The sequence below is a fragment of the Manis pentadactyla genome, chromosome 1 (genome assembly GCF_030020395.1).
Source record: "Manis pentadactyla isolate mManPen7 chromosome 1, mManPen7.hap1, whole genome shotgun sequence".
Taxonomy (NCBI): Eukaryota; Metazoa; Chordata; class Mammalia; order Pholidota; family Manidae; genus Manis; species Manis pentadactyla.
Window position 1 is genome coordinate 35,464,531 of NC_080019.1, and position 14,524 is coordinate 35,479,054.

Here is a 14,524-nt window from a genome sequence, read left to right on the forward strand (position 1 = left end):
AGGCCCAAAGGTTTCTTCTCTCTATCAGTCACTCGGGTATCTTCAGCCTGAAAGGATATTTGGGCCCCGACTTTGGTCAAGATGTCTCTTCCTAACAAGGGTGTAGGGCATTCCGGTATAACAAGGAATGAGTGGTTTACTTGTCCCACTCCTAAGTCCACTGTTCTTTGGGTAGTCCATGCATATTGTCTCTGACCTGTGGCCCCGAACACCCAAGACTTTTTGCTAGAAAGGGGGCCTCTAGCTTGGGTCAGTACTGAATGTTGAGCACCGGTATCTACCAGAAACTCAACGGGTTGCCCCTCCACCTTCAGAGTTACCCTAGGCTCGGGCAGGGGCTCCGAGCCCCGTCTTCCCTAATCCTCATCTTCTAGCAGAGACAACACCTTCTTTGGAGGTCCCCGCGGTGGTTTCTTAGGGCACTCTTTCACCCAATGCCCCTTCTCCTTGCAGTACGCACACTGATCTTTATCCAAAGGAGGTCGGTTGCCCAGGGACCCTGCCTTACTAGTTCTACCACTAGAGGGCGGGCATCCCTTACTTTCTACTGACAAGTTATGTGCCCTCGCTCTGACTTCCGTCCAATGATCTAACGTCAGGCTAAGGGGGGTCGTCACTGCCTGTCCCATTGTCAGTATAACAATAATTAGACACGTAAAAGACACAAACAAAGACACACACAAATTAGACACACAGCGGCCGCGTTTAGTTCTCCTCAGAGTCTCAAACAGAAACCGAAAGGAATCAGAGGGTTGATACTCTCGGCGCCCAAAAATCAATCCTATCTCATCAGGTTCACTTTGCCGGAAAAACAGATGGGAGGCTACCAGGCGTCCCTGGCCCCCCAACCTCCCCGAGGCATCCCCCAGGGTTGCAGCCTGTGGTGCTCCTAGTACGTCTACCGACTGCAGTCTCGACCCCTTTACGGGATCAGGACAGCTGCCAGACAATGGGTACCCTTTCAGAATTCTGACCGGTCTCACTGAAAAACAGAAAACAGAACACAGACAACCCAAGGCGCCACTAATCTTACCTCTTCCTCCAAGAGCGACTTCGGGAGTGAAGCGGGGTGAGCGCAGATCCCGGACGAGCCCCCAAATGTTGGATCCTCCCAGAGGAGGACGCCGCCCCAAATCACTCACGAAAGGCGTCTCTTGATGCAACAAGCAAGAGGAATTTATTCAGGAACCAGCTAGCTGGGATCCAAGTTAGCCCGACACAGCGGGTCTCAACAAGGACCCCGAGCACTCAAAACCAACGGTTTATATAGCATTTTCAAAACACTTAACTCTTAGTAATCTTCCACAGCTGCACATTATCTTTGCAAGACAAGACCACTCCTCAATTGTTAGGGAGGTTCTGCACGATAAGCTTGGTATGTAGGATTAACTGACCAAGGTTAGCTGACCAAAGGCCACAGCTGCCCCCATCCCGGTGTTCATGATTAACTTGTTTTCCAAGGCCTTACCCAGTTCCAGTTTTTTTTTTCTCTTTTAAGTCACAACTTCAGAAAACTGCTTCTAGGCCCTTAAGATGGCTACTCTTATGCTAACTTATTCTCATTCTTACAGTTTAAGTTCAGTGAGGATCCTGGCCATAGGAACCCCAACTTCCCCACACTTCCCATCTAATTTCCTTACGTCTACTCCTGCCCATATTAAATCAACCCACATCTGGGTCCTCGTAACCCTCATGGGGCCCCTTAAATTCTTCTTGTGAGTAACATGTCTTATTTCTTTCCGGTTCTCATTGCTTCAGCCTCTTCTAAGTCTGGTACTATACGTGTCACCTTGCATTTTATAATTGCTGCCTGAAGGCAGGCTGCACTGTCAGGGAGGACAGCTTTCCTATCTCTCATCCTGACAGAACAATTCCATCCACCCTTAAGTCCCACAGCCACCAACTCAGCCTGACTATAGGGGTGGACCATAGAGTGCTCCATGAGCTGGGGTGGGGGCTGCTCCTCTCCTTGGGGAACCTCCAGCTTCTGGGTCTTTATTTTCTTTACAACCACCGGGCATGCTTTCAATACAGGAGGGGCCAGTACCTCCAGCATCACCCTTCAACCTTCCACAGCTGCTCCATTTCTGGGGCTGAGGGCACCTTTCTCTCCACTCCCCCAAGTGTCTCCTCTGCTACAACCTTTACCTTTTCTACTGTGCCTTGCGACAATGCCAGCTCAGTCACCAGAAGCTCTCTTACCTTCACCTCAATGCTTTGCAGCTGACATTCTCATGCCACCTCTGTCTGTGCTTCCCTCAGGAGTTCATCTTTTTCCTTGATGGCCTCTTCCTGCTTCAGAACACCTGGCAGCACTGCTGTCTCATTCTGTAAAGAATTGTTTACCTCTCCAATGGCACCTTGCCGCCGGCATTCTCATGCTGCCTCCTCTTGCATCAATGCCATTTCCTTCTTCAGGGAATCCACAGAAGTTTGCAGCTTGTGTTTTTGTGCTGCCATTTCTTGGGTCTCTTCTGTAGACCGTTTTAATACGGTGAGAAGCAACCAACCCACAGTCCCTGCTGCCTCACAGGCACTCTGCTTCTCAAAGGATCTGCTTACTATATCAAGAGCCACCCCTACAGCCTCAGATGTCACCTCCACTTGCCTCCAGTCCTGGGGTAGGGCCCAGCCCTCTAGGAGGGAAGCTACCTCAGACCAGATACCCATTGGGGGCAATGCACTGTCTCCCCATTCACAGGGGCAGCCCTCTGAAGTACCCCTCCCATAAGAGCAGTCTGTCTTTTTCCTTGGTCAACAATGAACCCTGCCTACTATGCCAATTGTCTTGCCAATGGGTTTCAGCCCTGGGCAAGTTCCCTGTGGATTCAATGTGACCAAAGAAATTGGCAGCAAAATGTTTTTGAGGTGAAAGGGTTATAACCAACTTTATTTCCAGGTGGCAGGTCAGTCACTAAAATCCCATTCACTCAGAGTGAGTCTGCATACAGCAAACCAGTCTCTGCCTCTGGGCCCCTCTGTCCACACAGTCATCCTCTGGGCCTCTCTGCACAGCTGTCCTCTGGGCCTCTCTGTGTGCACAGCTGTCCTCTGGGCCTCTCTGTCTGAACAGCCGTCCCACACAGCCATGTTCTGGGCCTCTCTGCACAGCCATCCCACACAGCTGTGCTCTGGGCCACTCTGCATAGCCGTCCCACACAGCCTTCCTTTGGGCCTCTCTGCCTGGACAGCCATCCCACACAGCCATTCTCTGGGACCCTCTGTCCACACAGCTGTCCTCTGGGACCCTCTGTCCACACAGCCGTCCTCCGGGCCTCTCTGCACAGTCGTCCCCCACAGCCGTCCTCTGGGCCTCTGTCCTCAGTGCTGCCACCACTCCAGCCTCTGCTCTGCTCTCCTGCAGCCTTGCAGCTGTGCCACCGTGTCGTGTCCAGAGCACTGGGTAGAGTGTTTTACATATGGTCAACAGCATGTATTGCCCACAGGTGTGCAGTGAGCAAGTCAACTAGGGCCAGGTTAGAATCCTGGCCACAGGAACTCTCATTTTATCCACAAATGCTAAATATCCCTTTATTCATGTGATTCCCTCCAAATCTTTTTTCACATATCTGGATGATAACTACATGTGAAACTTCACACTTTTCCCATTTGGTTTTAATTTTTTATCATTAATAAATTTTCAGACATTCTATGAAATATCTGCAGACACCTTAGGAGCGATTTTTAAAATTAAATATAAACCAGACTAATGGGAACAATATTCAACTGCATTTTCTAGAATATTTTATCCCCAGTTGCATATGCTGACTGCAAATAGAAAATTTTTCATCATTTTGTTTTTGCAAAGAAGTATCAAAGAGGAGAAATCAACTACATCATAAAATAGTATTTATAAAAAATGTTCTTCACTTTGTAAGTTACAGAAATGTTTTAGTCAGCATTTGAAAATAGGACACTGAGAAAATGAATTTGATAAATGAAGGTGTCAGCTACAGGTAACAACTGATACAATATCTCAACAACTTCAAGAAATTGTTCAAAATGACTTGAACTAACAAAATGCTTTCATCTTTGTCACTATTGAATATTGGGCTTATAACTATTAATGGAACGTTCATACATCCAGAGAAAACATTAAATAAAATATTAAAGTAAAATATTTATTCTATAACTTGAAACTGAAGAAAAATGATACAGCAGGAATATGTACAAAAGCAAGATTAGACTACCCACGTATTTGAAAGTTAAATTTAGTTTCTATATGTAGCAAACAGGGAAAAAAACTGACAAAAATTAAATGCAATAAGGGGGAGGTGGAAGTCAGGGGGTAACATAACATTGCTAATAGATATATTTTATTTATTTATATAAGATAAAAAAATCATCCTACAATAAAGTAAAATGGGTGACCATGAGATAGCTTTTAAATATCAACCAAGAAACCAACAATGAATGTCTTTCTAAACTCAAGTTAGTTACTTTTTCTTTCAGTAATCTTATCTACAATGAGAAAATTTACTACAGTAAATTAGTCTATTATGATCTGACAATGTTCATTCTGTAATAATTTGACCAGTCTTTTGATGCAAGATTATAATCTAATGCAAGTCTAAAAGAAAATATGTGTGGCTTCCCAGACTCAAGTTTGAACATGTATTGCAATCAAATGTTCACAATTATTGAAGTTCCAATTTTAAACCCAGTTCTATTGGCCAAGAACTGTATTCAATGCATTATTTAATCCTTATAAATATGACAGTGAGCAAGATTATTTCTAACTAATGTCAAATATTCATGTGGAAATCACTAGTAAAAAGTAAAATTTTAAAAATCACAGGCAAGGAAGATATTTTGTTGCTGTAGACTTAAGCAGAAATATTTGGAGCATACATGCACTAACAGAGAAGGCAGAACCCCCAGGTTCACTCCCAGCAGCACTGGCTTGCTGTGTGAATGTTGGTGGACCATTTTTAAAGCCTTAGCCTTTTCCTTTTCTATAGTATATTATTTATTATTTTGATGAAGTAATAAAATATTTTTAAAAATGCTTTGAAAAATCATCCTACTCAATGTATTATTACTCAAATACATACTCAATGTATTATTACTCAAATACATACCTACTCAAAATACATACTACTCAATGTATTATTATTATTGGCATTCCCTCTCTCACTTTCTGGTAAGATTTCTGAATATATTTGTTGACTAGTCAATTTCTAAACCCCTCTCTTTTGGATTCCTTCTTCATATTGTAAAACGAATCTATCATTTACCTATCTATCTATAAATAGAAGGTAAACACATATAATATGTAATATTAACAGAATTCTTTATAGAGTTTTCAAAGACCAGTAGAGAAAAAAATATTTGGAATGATTTTGATAACAAATAGTGAATCTAAGAGTAACATTACAATGATTCCTAAAGCATGTCATATAATTAGCAATTCATAGGATTCTGTATTTCACATTTTGATTAGAGAAGAATGGCAACAAAACTATATTGGTAACTTTGATTAAATGTTAAATGCAAAATGAATTTTTTAGATGTAATACAACTCAGTTGATTTCATGTCCCCAAATTCATAAAATTTTAGTATAGATCTACTAAAACTTAGATTAATCCACTTGGTTTTGATGCTGTGGGTACTGAATGAATTCAGAGAAACTGGAGCTTCTGAGTGTCAGCATTCTGGCCTTCAAAGAGTTAATGTACATTTATAGTTGTTCAAGTTACTAATTTCATCACCACCCTGCAGTTTCATTTGGGTAATACTGACTGAAAAACAAAACACAGCAGAACAAAGTAACACACATCTAGGTATTATTTTCCAAAGTTTATATATTTATCAAGAATACTATTTTTCATGAAATGGCATAAAGGACAGTTTAAACATAACATAGAAGCTTTTAAAGGTACCCTTTCAAAAAAGAAAAGGCAATCTAAAAGCACATGTGGATTAGCACATGACATTTACTGATATATTTTAAAATTTCACTGGCAGCCTGATATTGTGGCCTAAGTTCTACAAGTCTCATCTTAAAAAGAAAAAAAAAATCAGGTAAATGAACTAATTAAAAAATGGAATATAGATGCCTCTTCAGATTTTGCCAAAGAAAATGAACACAATCAGATCTCATTCTAATGGTGCCACACAGCCATAAAAAACATATTTCCCAAGTTGTTATTGTTTGTGATGCACACTTAAGTGCACAGAACATTTGCCTTTATGGCAGTTTTATTCTCAACACAGTAAATGGCAAAAGGGTTTCTGTTCAATTGACTTTCTCATAAAAGGTTTAATTTCTTATTCTTTTTGTGTATGTTATATCTTGACTTTCTTACTCTGGGTTACATCTGTTCTCTGAGTTAGTAAATTCTACTGTGTATGACAGACTGTCAGGGTAAGAGGAAACAGTTCTTGTTATAAGTGACCTGGATTGTAGCAGTGTGAAAACCCTTTGTGGGTGGGGGTGGGGATGGAAAATACATTTAAGTTAAAACTGCCATCATAACAAAGAAGTAGGAATTACATAAATATAGAAAGTTTTCTGCTTATGTAATGGGGTTCAGGGAAGTTCACCCCAGAAAGTGCCATTTTGGCATGTTGGTTATTTTGAGCTGAAGACAATAACGGCCCCACAGACTCAGGAGGAGTTTTTTACCTCCCCCTTAACTGCCTAAAAGAATTTAGACCGGGAGCCCGAACCACCTATTTTCACATAAGAAAGACTTCTCAGCAGACCATGACAGACATTTGTTTAACAAACCTTCAAGCTTCCTAGCTCTCTGTGAATTGCCTTCCTCCTCTTCTGAAGTCGCAAAAACTTAACCCTTTTTCTTTAGCTCAAGACTGCGTATTATTCTCAGTTGTCTGACTGTCAGTGGGTCTCATTTTCTTATGGAGCCACTATATACACATAATTAAATTTGTTTTTCTCCTCTTAATCTGTCTCATGGTAATTTGATTATTAGATAAGGAAAAGAACCCAGAAGGTAGAAGAAAATGTTTTCCTCCCTGACTTATGTTAAATATCATCTTAAAGTATTTGATGACAATAAACAAATACTACAGTATTTCATATCATATTATAACCAATTTCCTCACATTAAGACAAATGTGAAAGAAAATAAACAAGAAAAATATTTTCATAGATGTTATAAACATAGATTATGTATTTCATTTGTTGTTCTACAAATCATACCCATTAAAGAAAGTTCTTAGTGAATTCATGTCTCTAGGAGTCAGTAAACTAACTGCTGAGCATATTGCAGATGCATTTAAGTACTGAACACAAATAATAAAAATATATATACATAGTTACAGAGATATAGATATAGAGATATAAATATTCACATAGACGTTTTTAACCTAGATTCTAATCTTACTTTTAAGACAGTGAATACACATGATTACAAATATAATCTATATTTAATAAGTTTAAATATAAATGCCAAACATAAATTTGATAAATTTGGTATGTGGAAAAGGATTATCTTAAAGTTCTAATCATTATTTAATAATGTAACTGCTCTTTCTTTAAAACGTTTTAAATATTTGCTAATATTTTCCACTACTTTTTTTCTTAAACTTTTATTTTAAGATAATTATAGAGTCATGCGCAGTTGTAAGAAATAATATACAGGAAGATCCCAAGTATTCTTTATCTAGTTTCTACCAATGGTAACATTTTGCAAAACTATAGTATAGTATCATAAGGAGGGTATCAACTTTGATACTATCCACTTATCTTGCTCAGGGTTCCCTTGTATCCATTTGTGTGTGTGTGTGTTTATAGTTATACTTAATTTTACCACATGCTTAGGTCCCTGTAGTCAGCAACACAGCCAAGAAGATACAGAATAGTAAAGATTCAAATACTTAAAAAATAATTTTAATGCACTAGCAGTCTTTTAAAGCAAAAGTTAGCAAACTTTTTCTGGAAAGATACAAACAAAACATTTTTAGGCTCTGCAGGCCATACTATCTCTGTTGTAACTACTTAACTTTGCTTTTGTAGGGCAAAAGCCTCCAAGATAGTTCCTGTACAAATGGCTCTGTTGCAGTAAAACTTTGCTTTAAAAATATGGGCTGTCCTGGCTTTGGCCTGTAGGTTCTTCTTTGTTGATTCCCATTGAAGGTTTCCAAATAACCTGTGTTAGTATCTAAAAGGAGCAAATGTTTTCTCAGAGGAGGGAAACTCATTCCTGCTTTTTTGTTTGTTTATATCTTTTTCTGTTTAAAAGTATCTAGTTAAATATCAGTTTTTGAGGAAGATATCATACTGAGCATTGCAGGAGCTGCGGCTGTCCAGGATCCATGTTTGGCAGATGGTTCCCTCAGACCGTTAGTCTCTCACTGTATGCACGGGGCAGAGACTACATGCTGCAGGCACCCTTCTGAAGCCCAATCATGCAAACATACCAGGAAAGACTCATGGTTCTTGTTTTTAATAAAGAGAGATTGCTCTTCAGTATTTTTTCCTCACAGGGTAATAACTCCTCTATCTTTTGACCTTGAACCTTTTAGGTAGACACACTTTGAGACTACATAGCAATCTCTCTTTTCTGGTTATGGTATTCTTATGAGTTACCATTTATTCATAAACACCCGTTGAGCCCAAATGCCCTGGTTCTACTGCAGGCACTCAGAGTCCCACCTCTAGGCCTCTCTAACAAAGCTGGAACACAGGCTGAGCTCCATGAGACGATGAACAGCGTGGCATTAAGTTCTGTATGTAAGATACTAAATTCATTTATTATAATTCACTTCACTTCCTAACATTTCAAGCTGTTACATTTTAAAGAAGTGACATGAGATTTTTAAAAAATTTCTCTCTCTCTTGCTCTTTATCCTCTAAGCATGTACATTAGCAATTTATTTGGAATACACCAAAAATGTTTAAAGTTAACTGTCACACTTGTTCTAACTGATTATTCACAAAGGAATCTAACCTGAAGAGGATTTCTCTAAACTTCATTTGAAACATATGAATGTTAAAGTTCTGGGCTGCAGTTATTCCCTTTTGAAAAGTCTAGTAGTACGCTATTTCACTTGGTTTTATGTGAAGCTTGATTATTAAAATTATCCATATATTTTCTGGCTATCAACTTTTTTATGACATAAACCACTTTTTGTTCTTGAGGAGTCATATATTTTTTAAGTAAATTTTTTGCTTTAAAATGGCAATGTGACATTGATTTTTTTAAGTAAGTATTTTAGCAGTTCTTAAACCTAATATTTTGATTTTCTTCTTCTTTTGGCCCATTATTGGAAACAATATAAATTGCTGAAATTCCACAGGAAATATAATTAATAATAAAAAGGATTAATTTTCACCATCACAGAAATGTCAGGCCTTAAGCTATACAGAATTTTCTTTAATGTCCAAAGCTTGGCCAATTTTGCACTAATGAAAAAAAGAAATAATTTATTGTTTAGTTCTATATTACTCACTTCTTTTTTGATGAAATAAATTTCTGTAATTGTACATATATATATACATATCATAAAATATATTCTTATACTTATTTGTATATATGTACCTAATATATATTAGGCAAAACAACAAAACAAAGAAACAAACAGAAGATCCATAGACTCTGAGACCTGGAGAATGTGCTGAGTCTTGACAACTACCCCAGGTGCTATACATGAGATTTTAATACTATATATGATGGAAAAGTATTTTGAAATAACCCATATCTAATATATATGCTTAGTATAAGTCTGAAGGACAAAAATTTTTTTCTAACCATTGTTTTATGAACATAAGGAGTACAACATCCTAACTATATATAGTTCATCTATGTCCATGCTGATTTACACATTAGCTGCATTATGCCTAAGCATCCAGCAATAAAACAGACCATTAAATACACCAGATGTTATATCCCACATGATACTTAAAATCATATATTTCCATATAATCAATTGTAGGATGTCCGCTGGACAAAATTTCAGCTTGAGAATATAACTCTAAATTAACTAATAGAATATTATTTATAACATTTCATGATTTGCATCAGTGGCATAGCAAAATTTCCTCTGTACCATCTTAGGCCAAAATGACAGATAAAAATACTTTTTTTTTATGAGTCTTAAAGCACAATGTTAATAGAATCCAGTCTAGCTATTTGTAAAACAGCCTAGAAGAGGGGGGAATAAACTAAACTTGAAACCAGAGCATCTGCTATTCTTCCTGTAATAAAGGAGAACCAAGTACCACAAAATTCTCTGTACACTTGCTCAAGGTGCATACAGTTCACTACGGTAAGGAAACCATTCTTATAATTTTGTTTTGACTACATCAAAGGGCTTGTAAGAGCTGCAATGACTACAGAGTACTAAATAAATCTTAGCTCATTTGAAAAGCTTTGTGTAACATTTTTTATTACCTTGAAAATAATACTTACTCATTCTACCAAGTTTGGAAGGAGAAAATGTTTAGTCATTTACCTTAATTGGTAGTTCACTGAAGTACATTATACTTCAGGCATAAATTTAAGCTAAAAATGAAAATATCACACAAGATTTTTGGTGTAAGTATACCTCTGGAGCATTCTGAGAAATTGGGATGTAGAAATAATCGAAGATTAGAAATCAGGTTAATTGCTGACCTATTCAAATGGTAGAAGTTCTATATATTTAGCTCTTTAGAGTTTCAGTCTGGCTTATGACTATTAATATGCAAGTATTCTCTCTAGCATAAACAAATAAATAAGAAATGTTTGTAAATAAACATTAGAGATATTTAATGACTTGTTTATGTAATACATTTAAATAATTTGTTACTAATTCAGCAGTAATTTTCCATAAACAATGACCAATGATTTTGAGTACCATGAAAGTAAACACCAATGTTTTAAAATTTTAAATTATTGTCTTCTCAGATTTACTCACTGAGTTTAGTAGGAGATCATTGTAGCTATTTCAGCGGGCATTTACTGGCTCCATATAATTTGAGTTATCTGTTGCAAACTAAAACCATCTTTTTTAATCAGAAAGAAATTAGATGCTATCACAGCATGGCTTGGCATTCACTATTCCTTCAGTTTCACTGCAGGTGCTTTTCGCTGGGTGGATTTGGCCTGTTGACTGAATTGGCTACTCTGTGTCCTAAGATGATGGCCATGATTGGGAAGCCATATGGTGCAATGCTGTAAGCTTCTGAATCATATTTTGGCCAACTTTGTTCTCATAATTGAGATTCAAAATAGTATCTGTGTAAATTCTATATACTTGCTGCTTATGGATGTAATTAAGCTTACATTTTCTCCCTTTTCCTTTTAAAACACTTGCTGATGTAAAACCATACTAGAATTTAAACTTACAGGCACTAGTTGAGAAGAGGAAAGAAACAGAGGAAGGTGACACTTTAGGATCCCCCTGCATGTACCTTTGAAGAAGCAGTCTTCACTGTGAACAATGGCGATCTTCTGCTTCTTCAGGCAAGCGGCTCTATGCACTTCACAGTGGTTTTCATAGAATTCTCCGTCAGATCCACACACAGGTTTGTAGTGCCGTTTGCAAAGATCCATGCAAGTGCATTCTGCTTGCCCTGTCTCTCTGCTGATAACACAGTGCCTTCCCAAACCACAGTATTTATTTTCACAAGATCCCAGCGAGCCATCCTGAATCAAGAATCCTGAAGAAAAAGAACAGAAAATCATTTGGATTCATATGTCCAAATAATTCATGTATGTCCAAGTTTCAAATGAAAGAACACATCTGAAAGTAATTAGTATAATCAGTGTTCTGGTGTTGTCAGTAGAAGAGGGACTCAGAATTGGCAGATGGCCTTTCTAAAGTTTGCTCAACATTCTTCCCTTCTTCCCCGCCTGTGCTTGAGCTCCCTTTCCCTCCCTGTGAGTAGTGGAGTCCTTAAAGACAAGGTCTCTAAAGTTAAACCACTGAGTTCAAATCCTGACTCTACTATTCATTAGCTTCATGTCCTTGAGTAAATAAATCCTTTGTGCCAAGTCATCCCATATGTAATATGGAGATAATGGTAAAGACACATCCTAGAGTTTACAAAATATTACATGTAATTATCCACAGAAAGCACATCCTGAGCAAATAGTAAATGTTTAACAAATGTCAATTCTTAAGTTAACAGAATTCAGGATAGGAGAAGTAACACATTCGTATATAAGACAGGAAGTAGGAGAAGATAGGAATGGAAAATAATTGTGTCCTAAAAACTTCTTGGTGGAGTCTGATAAGCTGATCCTTTCATGTTTTGACCTTTTCCACCTGACAGTCAGCATTTGATTTTCCTGTTCCTTATTCAGTCTAACAATCTCCATTGGCATCACAAAAATATAGGTGGATCCAACAGTATTACACTAAAACACAACCAAACAACTTCAATCCTATGCTCTTATAGGAAGAAGGCAGATATATAAACTACATCCATATCTATCAATCTCTTTATATATAGAGAGATAGGGACAGATATACACATACATATATAATACATATGCATACACAGATATGTATGTACATATATACATGCATTATATATATGTGCCTGTGTGTGTATATATATATATAAATTTCATCACTGACAACTATATATTGCAGAAAAGATAAAAAAATTACAGTAATTTTCTTAGAGACTAATTGTGCATTTCCAGCTTGTTGATTTAAAACCATCTCTCTGCATAAGGACATCATAATGAATAAGAAAATAGATTCTGAGCTGAAGTTTAAATCAGTGCACCAGCAGTTGCAAGCTTCAGGACTTTGAGTGAGTACCGAGAACACCAGTCACTCAATTTCCTCATTTGTGAAATAATGATAATAGCATGTCCTCATAAGTTACCAAGATTAATGGGCTTGGCACATATAAAACTTCATTTAAATTGTTAGTTATTATTATTACTATCTTTTCAGAAACTGCTTTTCATGACAGATATATGCAAATGAAAAAGTATTTCAAGAATCAATTTTGATTTTTAAATGAAGCCCATGCAGTACTTTTGTCTTCATATGCAGATTTCCAAGAAGAATTTTGCAAAATTAAAAAAAAAAATGAAAAGACCAATACTATCAATGGCATAATTTAAAAAGCTAATTTTTATTTTTTGATAGGAGTATAAATTGGAACAAATCTTCTTGAAAACATTTAATAAAATATTTTGTTCTTTGATAACAAAATACAGTGACTGATAAAGCATTCTATAAAATTTAAAACAAAAAATAAGAAAAAGATATTATAATTTATTGAACAAAGTTTTCCAGCATGGTGTGATTTTAAATGATAACTCAATGAAATGTTTTAGTAAATTTTGGAAAATATATTTAATGCAGCAAATCCTGAAGTTTGGCATGCATTAGAATGGCCTAGAGAGTATGTTACAACATAGATTCTGCTTCCACTTCTCCTCAGAGTTTCTGACTCAGTTGATTTGGGTTATAGCCCCAATTTATATTTCTAAGTTCACAGATGCTGATGAGGAACTCTGTTTCTGGGAATATTTTAGAGCCTTTGATTTATTGAAATCAAGATTGTAATTAAATAACAAAGAAAAAGACTAGATTTTCTAGACAGCCTACTGGGAGTAATTCTGTTGAAAGGGGATGGTGAATATCTGGAAAATCCTCCTGTATGACTCTTACTACAGCCATGACCAAAATTGACAAGAGAGGATAGCAGATTCAAGATGGCAGCATGACAGGTGAGACAGAGAACTTCTCCTAAAAGCACATACAGTACGAAAATATAGTCAATACAACTCACTTTGAAACAGCAACAGGAGGGAAGGCTTCACCACACTGCACGCAGACCTCATGAAAACAGAGCAGACCTCACGGAGCAGGGTAACGTACCAAAGCCTTGACCCGACGGGACCCAGGCCCTTCCCCTACCCCAGCTCATGGGCGGGAGGAAGAGAAACGGAGCGGGGGGCGGTGGAGGCCTAAGACTGCTGAACACCTCGCCCTGGAGGTCTGCTTTGCGAGGAGAAACCTGCATTGTGTGGTGCCCTGGAGGCTGGGGAGCTGGGACAGGCGGAGTGCCTGAGAGACTGAGGTTTTGACTGTTTGTGGTGGATGGGGATCCACACCCGGCCGCTTGTGTCAAAGGAAAGGCAGGTGGTCTGAGAGGCTTCCTAGCTGCAACACGGCTGCTGAAAGGTCGGGGTTTGCACGGAGCTTGCTGCGCAGGGGAGGGGAGAGCTGGACAAGGTTGTCTGGGCGCGCTATACCCAGCAGGTTGGGAACTTTGAGGAGCTTCAGGTGCTCCATTTCCGTGGCTGGCTACTCAGCTCTGAGGCCCCCCTCTGTGACATGCAGCCTGCTGTGCCTCCCTCCTGGCCTGCCAGCACCAGCTTGCAAACTGGCAGTCACTGTACTGGCATCAGGCCAGCCAGAGGGAGGCCCTGCCTCCAACAGCAGAAGACGCCAAGCACAGAGGCTCACACCTGTGTGCTCGGCCCACTGGCTCTGACACTAGAGACAGACACTGCAGCCAGAAAGCAGGAAACAGCTCTTTCCTGCCCCCATGCATGAGCGCCACTCCCCTATGACCCCAACCTCACTCTAGGGGATGAGCAG

The 14,524-nt window shown here is 38.5% G+C and overlaps 1 protein-coding gene across 1 annotated transcript in view; it reads right to left on the reverse strand.

Annotated features, from left to right (window-relative positions):
* Positions 1–14,524, reverse strand: part of FSTL5 (follistatin like 5) — an 856,022-nt gene that overhangs the window by 544,039 nt on the left and 297,459 nt on the right. The window contains exon 4 of the mRNA XM_036892294.2: positions 11,364–11,612. Within this exon, the coding sequence (XP_036748189.2) occupies positions 11,364–11,612 (249 nt within the window). The remainder of the gene's footprint in view (positions 1–11,363; positions 11,613–14,524) is intronic.